Source organism: Muntiacus reevesi, chromosome 10, assembly GCF_963930625.1.
Source record: "Muntiacus reevesi chromosome 10, mMunRee1.1, whole genome shotgun sequence".
Lineage (NCBI taxonomy): Eukaryota > Metazoa > Chordata > Mammalia > Artiodactyla > Cervidae > Muntiacus > Muntiacus reevesi.
In genome coordinates, this window is record NC_089258.1 from 78,832,046 (window position 1) to 78,845,253 (window position 13,208).

The 13,208-nt window shown below is 45.1% G+C and overlaps 1 protein-coding gene across 2 annotated transcripts in view; it reads right to left on the reverse strand.

Annotated features, from left to right (window-relative positions):
- SH2D4A (SH2 domain containing 4A) overlaps window positions 1-13,208 on the reverse strand; it is a 62,884-nt gene that overhangs the window by 19,716 nt on the left and 29,960 nt on the right. The window contains exons 5-6 of one of the 2 annotated variants that reach the window (XM_065947207.1): window positions 6,830-6,910; window positions 479-590 (exon numbers count right to left, since the gene is read on the reverse strand). In XM_065947207.1, the coding sequence (XP_065803279.1) occupies window positions 479-590; window positions 6,830-6,910 (193 nt within the window). The remainder of the gene's footprint in view (window positions 1-478; window positions 591-6,829; window positions 6,911-13,208) is intronic. The other variant, XM_065947209.1, reaches the window with a different exon arrangement.

Genomic DNA, 13,208 nt, shown 5'->3' on the forward strand with positions numbered 1-13,208 from the left:
AAAGCTGAGAAAAATACACAAAAACAAGAAGTCCAACAAGTAACTTTGAATCCTGCCTCTCCAAGAAAACTAATGTTAATATGGTAACCTTCCACGTCTTTTCCCTCATATACTTAGACATTTTAAAATAGGGATGACTTTCATGCTATTTTTATAATCATTTTTCTTCTCCAAGTTAAAAAGATATAAATATCTTCCAAGGACATTAAACACTCTTCCAAAACATTTTTCTGTTTTTTTTCTTTCAAAACATTTTTCATAGCTAAATACCATTCCATCATTTAGATATCTCATGTTGCTGGTACAAAGATGAGCTGAGAACCTTTCTGCAATTCAAAAGGTGGCCCATAGCCTTTGAGTAATAATTTAGTGTTAAAAATATCTCTGAACAATCATTCTAAGTGTTTCCCAGACTGTTATATTATTAAGTGAACAAGCTGGTTTAGTGTCACTGTTATAGAGGCCTCTTGGTACTTACAAGAGGCCTGCCACTCCGAATCTTCTTTCCAGTTTTTATAAATCTGCTTGGCTCTCTCTTCATCTATTTGTTTTATTTCTTCATCTTGTGTTTTCTTCACTGATTCTTTCTTCTGTTAAAAAAACAAACACAAACACTCGTGAGAAACTCTGTGAGTTTCCTGCAATGAGGCAGGTGCTACGTACAGTGTGGGCACAAGAATGAGCATATAGATGAATGGAAGAGAATAGAAAGCCCCAAAATGAAAACACAAACTTACATAATCTATGGAACGTAGGAAAAGCAGTTCTAAGAGGGAAGTTCATAGAAATACAGGCCTTCCTCAAGAAACAAGAAAAAAATCTCAAACAGCCTAACTTACCACCTAAAAGAATTAGAAAAAGGACAAACAAAATCCAAAGTCAACAAAAAGAAGGAAATAATAAAGATAAGAGAGGAGATAAATAAAATAGAGATCAAGAACAATAGAACAGATCAATAAAACCAGCAACTGTTTTGTTTTGTTTTTAAAGATAGACAAATTTAACAAACCTCTAGCCAGGCTCACGAAAAAGAGAGAGAAAGAACTCAAGTAAACAAGATTAGAAATGAGAGGATAACAACTGATACCACAGAAATAATAAAAAAAATCATAAGAGAAAACTATGAACAATTATATCCCAACAAGGTGGACAATCCAGAGAAAATGGACACATTTCTGGAAGAATACAGTCCACTAAAGCTGAGTCAGGAAGAAACAGTTAATTTGAATAGACCAGTTACTAGAAGTGAAATAGAATCTCTAATTAAAAAATAAAACAAAACCAAAAACAACTTCTTGCAAACAAAAGTCCAGGACCAAATGGCTTCACTGGGGAATTCTACCACACACACAAAGAAGAATTCATAAGAATCCATCTCAAACTCTTCCAAAAGACTGAAGAGGAGGGAACACTCCCAAAGTCATTCTATGAAGCAAACATCACCCTACACCAAACCAGGCAAAGACACTACAAAAAAGAAATTTACATGCCAATATCTCTGAACAATATAGATGCGAAACTCCTCAACAAAATATTTGTAAACTAAATCTAACAACACATAAAATGGATCCTATACCATGATCAAGTTGGATTCATCCCATGGTCACAAGAATGATTCTACATACCGAAATCAATCAATGAGATGCACTACATCAACAAAAGACAATAGCCACATGGTTATCTCCACAGATGCAGAAAAAGAATGTAAAAGAGCCAAACTCTCATCAATATGTGTTTAGAGGGAACATATCTCAACATAATGAAGGCCATTTACAACAAACCCACAGCCAAACATCATCATAAAAGGTGAACAGCTGAAAACTTCCCACAGAACAAGGCAAAGATGCTCACTCTTGCCACTTCTATTCAACATAGTATTGGAAGTCATAACTATAGCAATCAGACAAGAAACAGAAGTAAAAGACAAAGAAAAACTTGGAAGGGAAGAGGTAAAACCGCCACTATTTGCAGATGACAGGATACTCTATATAGAGAACCCTAAAGTCTCCACACAAAATATACTAGAACTAATAAATGAATTCAGCAAGGTAGCAGGATACAGCACTAACATATAGAAACCTGTTGCATTTCTTTAGACTAACAAAGAAATTTAAATGTGATTTTTAAAGTCATGTCAAACAAGACAAAACAAAACAAAACCAAAAAACTCATAGGAATAAGACCTTTACACTGAGAACTATAAAACACTGATAAAGGAAATTGAAAAAGATTCAAAACAATGGAAAAATATCCCATGTTCTTGGATTGGGAGGGTAAATATTGTTAAAATAGCCATACTACACAAAGCAATCTACAGATTTAATGTGATACCTATCAAAAGACCCATGACATTTTGCACAAAACTAGAACAGATAATCCTAAAGTTTATATGGAACTGCAAAAGACCCAGAATTGCCAAAGCAATCCTGAGGAAAAATGACAAAGATGGAGGCAAAATACCTCCCAGACTTCACACTATACTACAGAGCTACAGTAAATAAAAATAGCATGACAATAGCACAAAACAGACATACAGATCAGTGGGAAAGAATACAGAGCCCAGAAATAAACACCCACACTTCCAGTCATCTATGACAAAGGAGGCAAGATCATACAACGGAGAAGAGACAGTCTCTTCACCAAGCGGTGCTGGCAAAGCTGGACAGCTACTGTAAATCAGTGAAGTTAGAAAACTTCCTCAAACGACACACAAAAATGAACTCAAAATGGTTTAAAGACCTAAATATAAGATAGAGGTGCATGCTAAGTTGCTTCAGTCATGTCTTGACTTTGTGACCCCACAGACTGTAGCCCACCAGGCTCCTCTGTCCATGGGATTCTCCAGGCAAGAACAGTGGAGTGGGCGGTCATGCCCTCCTGCAGGGGATCTTCCCAGCCCAGGGACTGAACCTGTGTCTTTTACATCTCCTGCATCAGCAGGCGAGTTTTGAGATTTTTTCCACCAGTAGTGCCACCTGGGAAGCCCAAATATAAGACACAATACCATAGCAGTCCTATGAGAGAACATAGGCAAAACATTCTCTGGCATAAATCATAGCAATATTTTCTTAACTGAGTCTCCCAAGGCATAAGAAATAAAAACAAACAAATGGGACCTAATCAAACTTATACGCGTCTGTGCAGTAATGGAAACCACCAACAAAGCGAAAAGGCAACCTATGGATTGGGAGAAAATATTTGCAAAAGATGTGATCAATAGAGGTTACTATTCAAAACATACAGACAGCTCATATACTCAATACTGAAAAAATAAACAACCCGATCAAAAAAGGAGCAGAAAATCTAACTGGACATTTTCCTAAAGAAGACATACAGATGGCCAAGAGGCACATGGAAAGAGGCCAAACACTGCTAATTATTTGAGAAGTCAAGTCAACTACAACGTGCTATCACCTTACACCAGTCAGAATGGCCATCATTAGAAAGTCTACAAATAAATGCCGAAGAGGGAGTGGAGGAAAGGGAACCCTCCTACACTGCTGGAGGGAATGTAGATTGGTGCAGCCACAATGGAAAACAGTATGGAGGTTCCTTAAAACACTGGAAATAGAGCTACCACGTGTTCCAGTGATCCCACTCCTGGATGTATATCTGGAGAAAACTCTAATTCAAAAAGATAGATGCATCTCAGGGTTCATAGCAGCACCACTGACAATAGTCAAGACACAGAAACAACCCAAGTCCCCATCAACAGATAACTGGCTTAAGGAGATGCGATATTTATTCACAGGTGAATGTTACTCAGCCATAAAAAAGAACGAAACACTTGCAGAAACATGGGTGGACCTAGAGATTACCAAAGGGGAGAAGGAAGGAGGGAGGGATAAGTTAGGATCCAAGTGCCATATACAACAGATAAACAAGGACTTACTGTATAGCACAGAGGATTATACTCAATATCTTACAATAACATATAATGGAATATCATCAGAAAAAACTAGCTGAATCACTGTGTTGTACACCTGAAACCAACACAATACTATATATCAACTGTACTTCAATAGATAAAATTAAAAAAAATAAAATATACAAAATATCTTTTAAAAGCATCCTTTTTGAGAAGGAAAAATATACACTAAGAAACATGAGTCTTACTTGGAAAGGAAATTTTTTTATTGAAGCGTAGTGGACCCACGATATTACTTACTGTGGTAAAATACCTATTACATAAAACTACCACCATAACATTTTAAAAATTACAGTAAATTTTGCATAATATGAAGTTTACCATCAACCATTTTGACGTTCACCGTTCTGAAGCATTAAGTGCATTCAAGGGAATTTGTTTTTAACCAGAGAGAAATCTAACACACCAAATCACTTGGAAACCCCTTTGTTTATTTGAGGACAGCCTCCTGAGTGCTCACAAGAAAACTGAATTTACAACTCGCTGCACGCAGCAAGAAACAGCTTATCAGCTGAATCATGAAAGAAACTGAAAGTCAGGGAGGTCTGGCTGTGCGTGGCTCTGGACCACAAAAATGATGGCTTTTCTCTTTTGTGTTTTCCTATAGAAAAATAGACTCTCTTGTGGTTAAATGATTTCACCACAAGTGAAATACATGCTGTGAAACTGGTTTCAATCACCATTAAATCGCAGTTAGCACAGAAGATGGTGATAATTCAGAAATTGCACTTCACCTCAGATGTATCGAAACTTCTGTGGTTTGCTTGTTTTCACTTTTGTCTTCTTTCTAAACTCTTTTCCTGCCTAGGGCTAAGCCCCTTTCTTCAGTCAATATTATAAAAACCAAAGAACAGCGTTTGGTGTTTGGCATGAATATTAAAGTTTGTCATCGCCTTAACGAAGCTGTTGGCAAGCCTGAGATAAATCCCAAGGGCCGGTCGCAGTTTCTAAGTTCAAACAGGAAAAACTTCAAAGTGGAGGTTTCTCTGCTACCTGCTTCTAAATAACTGGGAAAAAATATAACTGCAATACTAAACTATGATATCATGCATACTGTTGCTCAGAAAAAGCAAGAAGCTTGCAAAGTGGGTCTCCTTCAGTAAATATATTAAGTAAATAATAGCTTGGTCGGTGCTCGGTTGCTGGGGGGATACCCCAGTGTCTGGGAGCGCCGTGTTTAGGAAGCCGCACTCCTTTTTCATCGGCAGCATCAGTGCGTATGGGCACAGGGAGGGAGGAGACAGAATCAGTGAGTTTCACAGGACAGCGGGTGAGATCTGGCCTTGGCCGCTGTGGTCATCCAACCCGGCTAGAACACTCGAGAACCCGTCCGGAGTTTCCCTAAGGATTCCTCCAGAAAAATGTACTTTTAGAAAAGGCTTTACAAGTTGACCTTTACTTCCTCTATTTAGAAAACCCTCATCTCCTCTTCAGAAATGGAAATGTCTGTCTGTCCGCTGAAGACAGGGAACCTGTCTGTCTGCCGCAGCCCGGAGGTCCAGGATGAAGGCCGGGAGGTGGAGGGGCAGCAGGGCTGAGGCTGGACACTGGTCCAGACATCCAGGGGCCACAGTGCAGAGCTGGAGACGGGCAGAGGGGCTGTCAAAGGTCCCAACACAAAGCCGCTCATCGCAGCCGCTGATGCAGACAGTCCCACCGGCTCCCTCCCCAGCCCCTCGTTCCAGCTCATCCACCCATTTCTCTCTTGCCTCCACCACTGACTTTCCTGTCTTTCCTTCACTGTGTCCGACAGCTCTTGCCTCTGTGTCCTCCTATGTGCGGTTCCCTCTGCCTGGAACGGGCTTCTGCAGCCAGTCCCATGGCCCCAGCCTCAGGCTCCAGGCCTCTGCTCCAATATCCACTTCACACAGCGACCTTCTCAGACCCATCCTCAGCTCCCTTATCCTGCAGTTATTTTCCTCCAGAGCTCCTAGGACCTGACTTCACACGTCGGTTTATCATCTGTCTCCTCATCAGAAACAGCAGCTTTCCGAGGGCAGGACTCGAGCTGTTTTGTTCAGCAGAGGCCGGCACTCAGGAGGACCTCAACACAGGGGTCTGAACGAACAGGGCAGACCTTCTGACCTTTCTTCCCCGCCTGCCCGCGTGTAAACTGACATCATGGTCAGGGCAGTGCCCCTGGGAGGTTCCTTTAGCGACTACAGCTGCCGTTTGTGGAAAGAGGCACCTATTTCAGCAGCAGCTGTGCACCAGGCCCGGAGCTCCAAGGGTCCCCGCAACTCAAGTCTACGACGTGCGTGCTCACGGGTCACGCTCGGCCCCGCAGAGGAGAAGGCGCCTGGGTCACAGTGTCCATGGGAACCGGACCCAGGCCGTCCTCATCCCCACCACCCCACCGTGGCCAGTAGATCCTTCTTTTCACAGCCTCATCTCTTACTCCACTTTTTCCAATCTTCTGTGGTCAAGCCCTGCAAGGTTCCCAGTCTCTGCCTCAGTTATCCTGAGAGCATCTCTGGGACCAAGACAGCAGGACGAGGGGGCCAGGAGGCCCCCGTCCACACAGACGCAGACAGCTGAGCGCCTGGACGTCCCGTGAGCCCTGTGGACACAGTGACACAAGAGGTCACTCAGCACCATGTTTCATGCTGCCTTTATCTCTGAAATCAGTCTCCCCAGCGCTGGCTGCCTCCCGCTCTGACTGTATCAGGTCTTCAGGGAGGGGTCCAGCTGATACGTCCTGGCACCTGCTCTTTCCGTGATACTCAAGACTCTCCCACTCCGGATCAACAGGTAAAGATGAAGAGCTGTGTTCACGAGCTTCTCAGAGTTTACATCCTGCTGCTTAATTTCATTTCTGTGTGAGACTAATAAACCAATTTGTGAAACATCAGTGGAACTGGTTCTGCACTTTGCCCCTGACATGGAAGGGGAGTCTTTTACCTGGTGAAATCCGAATTCCTTTATACGACTGACAGAATCTGCCAACATTTGGTGAATATTTCTTGAGGAGCTGGAGGACAGCTAAAAATCAAATGAAACACATTTTTATGCCATTTAGAGCTGCAATGCAATTTCAGAAGATCATCTGTTAATGCCTCCCTTGTGTCAATGTTCCCAAACACTGCGCCCACCCCCACCGCTGGACCCACCCATTTCCCAGCAACAGGTGAGCTCCTGACTCCATGAAACTCCATCGGAAACCCCGGCGTCTGCACTCAGTAGGGCTAGCGGTGAGTTACTGCTCAGAAGCTGAGGGCTGGTGGTTTGCTCCTGGCTGGCCCCAGGACCCCTGGGATTACTGTAAGACATCAACACTACTCCTTAATCTCAGTTCTTTCTCTCTCAGTCCCTGATCCGCCTCACCCTGTGTTTTAGGTCAGACCAGAGAAGCACCTTAGTCGTGACCACCAGGTCTGGGGACACGCCTGGAGCACTTGGAGCCTGGAGTCCTGCCCCCTCTCCCCGGCGCCCACCCCATCCCAGGGTCCCTGCTGCCCCCACGCCCCAGCTCAGAATCTGGGCTTCTGCCACTCCACGTGGGTTTCCCAGGAGCCGGCTCCTGCCCATGAGGTTCCCAGTTCCGCTGCGGGGATCCCCAGGGCCACCCATGTGGGCCCCACGCCACCCCCGCCCAGGATCTGCAGCTGAGTTGGCATAGCACCCCGGGTGCCTCCTAAGACCAGGTCAGTCACACCCACCCTGTCACCTGCTCCCTGGCCTGAGCGTGGAGTCCGGGCCGCGGCCAGCCTGGCAGCCACGTGACCCGTGTGGCCGAGACGGTCACCCTCAACCCACAGGACCACCACGTCTGAGCCTTGTGCCCAAGGACTCCATCCTGGGTCCTGGCACAGGTCAGAAGTTGCAAATGTTTCAGCCGGAGGCCAGTACTGGTGCTAAAATTCCGCATGGAGCATGGGGGGACTTAGGGTCACTTCTGTGCCATAAAGGAAACCCACAGGACCACCTCAATCCTGCCCCATCCCCACCACAGCGGGCACGTGGCTACCTGCGACACTGCACTTCCCAGCTGCCCGAGCCATTCCCGTGGGAACAATTATCTCCAGAATAACGCGGGTGATAACTGGCATTGGCCACCTCTGTGTGCGTGCGTGAGTGCTAAGTCGCTTCAGTCGTGTCCGACTCTTTGCCACACCATGGACTGTAGCCTGCCAGGCTCCTCTGTCCATGGGATTCTCCAGGCAGGAATACTGGAGTGGGCTGCCACTTCCTCCTCTGGGGAGCTTCCCAACCCAGGGATCGAACTGCATCTTTTACATCTGCTACATTGGCAGGGGGTTCTTTACCACTAACGCCACCTGGGAAGCCCCTTACGCCTATTACTTGGCAAATGAATGAATCCTCTAGGTTTCACAATCTCTACCTACCACATTCTCTTTTTCTCTTATTTTGATATTATATTAATAAGGGTATAATATTAAAAAGGATGCAGCCCCCTGCACCAAAAGCACAACAGGACAATAGCCAGTCCCTCTTCTGATGAACAAATGAGAAGGCGCCCAGCAGGCTTTGGGGAAGGCAGTCTGTTCAGAAGCCTGAGATGGCTTTGAAGGGCTCACGCTTGTGGTCTTTGAATGCATTTCCAGTAAAAGGAGTGTGAACCTTAAAAACAGGTTCATTCTCCCTTCCCTCAGTGATATGAGGTCTGTGTGGGGCATCATTTTGCAAAAAGGATCAGTTTCTTTTATGCTGAAAGAGGCGGCAGCTAACCATGCTCCCTTGATACCTCCACAGCTGCTGTGGACAGTCCCGCAGCCCCGACCCTCCACTCGTGGCTTTCGGAGGGACTCGGGCCTGTGTCACGCGCAGGGCTTTGGACCAGGGTTTCATCCGTAGCGTCTCCACCATGAGCAGCTCCTCAACAAGCCTGCAGTTGTTTCCAGAATAAGCATCAGGCTAATTCCCGGGTGACTCAGCTGGTAAAAAGAATCTGCCTGCAGTGCAGGAGACCCCAGTTCGATTCCTGGGGCCGGGAAGATCCCCTGGAGGAGGGCACGGTGACCCACTCCATTATTCTTGCCGGGAGAATCCCATGGACAGAGGAGCCTGGCGGGCTGCAGTTCATGGGGTCGCAAAGAGTCAGACACAACTGAGCGACTTTCATTTCACTGCACACACGTCTGACGCCGCTCTTCCAAGTCATGCATTACAGGGGTGCTCTGCATTGTCAAGCATTTCCCCGCAGCACCTGCCAATGACTGTTGTCTGCTTGGACACAGCACCTATATGTTCCTTCAACTGCACTACCCGCCTCACGTACACACACACCAGTGTTTTCTCACCACTTGCTTTTTAGAAAATCACCATCTGAATTTCATCTGTCATCATCGTGTTCCCTTCTCACTAGCAACACGCTCATGGTTTCTGCAGTTGTCAGATGTTACAGCATCATCAGTCTTCTTAAAACAACTCAAATCTAAGCACAGAAGCCAGAACCAGTTTCAGGACTTGGTGCTGGACCGCTGGTGACCGCCAGTGCCACCTACTGGTGCCGCTCAGAACTGACAGTTCTTTCCTTGTCTGAAGGGTGAGGTTTTATTTTTAGTACCTCAGAGCTCACAAGTTGGTTCTTGAGTAGACAAGATTTAGCATAAATAATTGACTAATTTAACAACCACCCCAGCGATCGGCACCTCTGTTTAAATCCTTCCATGTGTCTAGAGCATACTGTCAACTCTAAAACTGTTCATACGTGCTAAGAACCACGTCTATAAAAATTCTCATTTTAAAGGTGAGCCAACAATTCGCTCTTATTCCAAATCGTTAAAATAATGTAAAGAAGTTACTCCAGTCTTGCATAGAGCATGTTCATTCAGATACACGTCCGTGCTTATAGATCCATGGAACACATCACATACAACGGAATGGACTGGAGGGCGCGTGAGGCAGGAGATCTCCTTTATTGAAAAACAGCCAGATTCAGGGCTCAAAAGCAACGATTCATGGCGCTGGTAGCAGAGGGAGGCAAGCTGAGGATGGCACTCTGAGCACCCCCAACCTGAGGGTGAAGAGGCGTCCTGGAGAGGAATGAAGCTTCTCTGAAGCTTCCATGTGATGCTGTGTTCCAGGGAACAGACTGTTATTCCAATTTGTGGGCCTTCCCAGGTGGTGCTAGTGATAAAGAACCTGCCTACCATGCAGGAGATGTAAGAGACCTGGGTTCAATCCCTGGGTCGGGAAAATCTCCTGCTGGAGGGCATGGCAACCCACTCCAGTATTCTTGCCTGGAGAATCCCATGGACAGAGGAGCCTGGTGGGCTGCAGTCCATGGGGTCACAGAGAGTCAGACACAACTGAAGTGACTTAACACGCATGCACACACACATTCCAATTTGTAACACAAGAAAGGCTGGGAAGCCACCTACCTCCCAACATAGATTTTGCTTACAAAGAACTTTCAAATCCATCATCCTTTGACCTTCCTAACACCATAGGATGTCAAAGCAAGTGTTATCCCTTTCCCACAAAGTAAGGCCACCTGATCACAGGAAGGAAAGCAGGAACTGACACCCACGTCCTCTCAGGTCTACAGCCTGCTTCTTCCAGGGCATTCCAGAGAGCACCCTTCTGCTCTCACACGCAGAAGCCTGGACCGTCCCCTCCCATCTTCGGCATCTCAGAGACTTCTGCAGCTGTTGAAACTCTACAGGCAGAGTGACAGCACTCGTCTCCGCTTCTTATTTGCTTTATTTAAAACCAAAAACTGCTGTGCAGTATTTATGCAAAAGTTCCAGAAAATAAGGAGAAAGCTTGGAAGCCAATGACCTCAGAAGACAGCTAACTTTCTGCAGACACCAAGTCAGAATGGTCCTCTCCAATCAGTGTGGACCAAGATCTGGGAATAGAGCCCCTCCACACTGACCAAAGGAGTTTATAAATACATGTAAATTATGTTAAAATAGGAAGTATGGCCATTCAAATCTACATAAGCAATGTGCTAACAAAAGACTCTGCTAGCAACATTACTACTACACGGTTGCAAACTGTATCTCCTCCAGAGACTGTAGGTCACACAAAGATTATTCTAATTATATTGTTTGAGAAGTGGTTCCTTCTGGCTTCTAACCAAATATTTACTCTGTTTGAAAGTAGGATTATGCAATCAAACAAATGTCAAGAGACTTTTATTCCCAATAAACCGAAAAGCTCTAGAAGACAGAATATTTTCAGCACTGGTTTTTTTAGGGTGAAGAAGGAAATGATGAATCCAGGAGTTAAAATCCAGGAGTTTACATTTGAAAGCAAACTGCTGGGTTAAGTATTTCCTCCTCCTCCTGTCCGTACACCTCTTAAATCCACGGTGTTCCTCCATAGACTGATGGTCGGCATAATAAATTCTGCGAGGGCAAAGACCACGTCGGCTTAATTAACTCACTGATGTCTGGAGCCTCAGCAAAGAGAAGAGTGACTGGGTGAAAGAGTGGACACACTATAAACTCTCCAGCACTTTCTCAATCATGAAAAGACATTCTGTCTAGTTTGTTTTCAATTTTACTTGCTTGGGGCTGTTCTGGGTCTTTGTTGCCAAGTGCCAGCTTTCTCCAGTTGCAGTGAGCAGGGGCCAGTCTCGAGTTGTGGAGTGTGGACTTCTCATTGCAGTGACTTCTCTTGGGCTTCCCTCATAGCTCAGTTGGTAAAGAATCTCCCTGCAGTGCAAGAGACCTGGCTTCGATCCCTGGGCCAGGAAGATCCCCTGGAGAAGGACATGGCAACCCACTCCAGTTCTCTTGCCTGGAGAATCCCATGGACAGACGGCACGTGGACTCTTCCCAGACCACGGATCGAACCCTGGTCCTCTGTGTTGGCAGGCAGATTCTTAACCACTGGACCACCCACCAGGGAAGCCCCAGTCTAGTTTTAACACTAATAAGAGAGACTGAATTCAAATCCTCCAAAAAAACCGATGGCTTGCCTCCCCACTTTGCTAACCAGGTCACTGGAATAATCAGATTCCTATTTCTATGCCCAGCCATTTTAAGTAAAAAGAGAAACTTCCCAGTGATGATTCTAACAGAGAACTTTTGAGTGCACTGGGGTTTAACTTCTTTTTTTTTCTTTCTAAAATAGTGAGAGAGGCAGAATAATAAAACTGCACTTTGATAAAGTGACAAAGGATAATAACACAGAGAAAGTGGAGGTACATTCAAAATGCCAACTGGACCACCAAGAGGAAAAAGGGATAATCAGTTTTACTGCTGAAAACACAGTGTGGGCCCTGTGGAGAGATTTCACTGAAACATGAATTAGCACAACGGAGACCCTAGAGAATCTTTCCCCCATTTCTCCAACATTGTTTCTAGCAAAATCTATACATGGAGACTCCTGGATAGCCTGATTTGAAAATACAGTGGTTTTGATGTGTGGTTTTATGGCACCTCTTTAAATAATCCATTGTCTGGGCGCGCTAAGGCGCTTCAGTCATGTCCGACTCTGTGTGACCCTACGGACTGTGGCTGGCCAGGCTCCTCTGTCTGTGGGGATTCTCCAGGCAAGAATACTGGAGTGGGTTGCCATGCCCTCCTCCAGGGGATCTTCCTGACCCAGGGACTGAACCCGAGTCTCTTACGTCTCCTGAACTGGCAGGAGGGTTCTCTACCATAAGCGTCACTTGGGAAGCCCTTCGTCTCTAGTGTCTGAGTTTACTTTGAGCAGAGCTGAGCATGGAACAGTCATGCTACATGAAGATCTGCTCACCTGCATCACTCCTCACCCACGACTCTTCCAAGCAATGTGCAGACAGCAGGACTGGAAAGTAACATCCTCGGAAACACAATTATCAGAGCTAGTCAGTGTTATTAGGGCAGCGAGCTTCAGATATGAAAGCGTCTCAGAGGCCCCTCTTACATTTAAATATATTACCATGAATATTTATATATTTATTATAATATAAATACAATATACATAAGGATAGTAATAAAGAATTGTTTATTAAGAGAGTAGTCAGAGCCTTCAAAACGTGGTTCATTTGGGAAGTCTTGACATAAAATAAAATAGGAACCCACCAATAAATAATAATAGAAACTTGGGGCTTCCCTGGTGGCTCAGCGGTGAAGAATCTGCCTGCCAACGCAGGAGACACGGGTTTGATCCCTGATCCAGGAAGATCCCACATGCCCCAGAGCAACAAAATCCATGAGCCATAATTATTGCGCTTGTGCTCCAGAGCGTGGGAGCACAAATCCTGAGCCCAAGCACCGCAACCAGAGAAAAGCTCGAGCAGCGATCAAGGCCAATACAGCCTAAAATAAATGAGTAAAATGATTTTTAAAAAATAATAATAGACAGTAGACAAGAATAATAA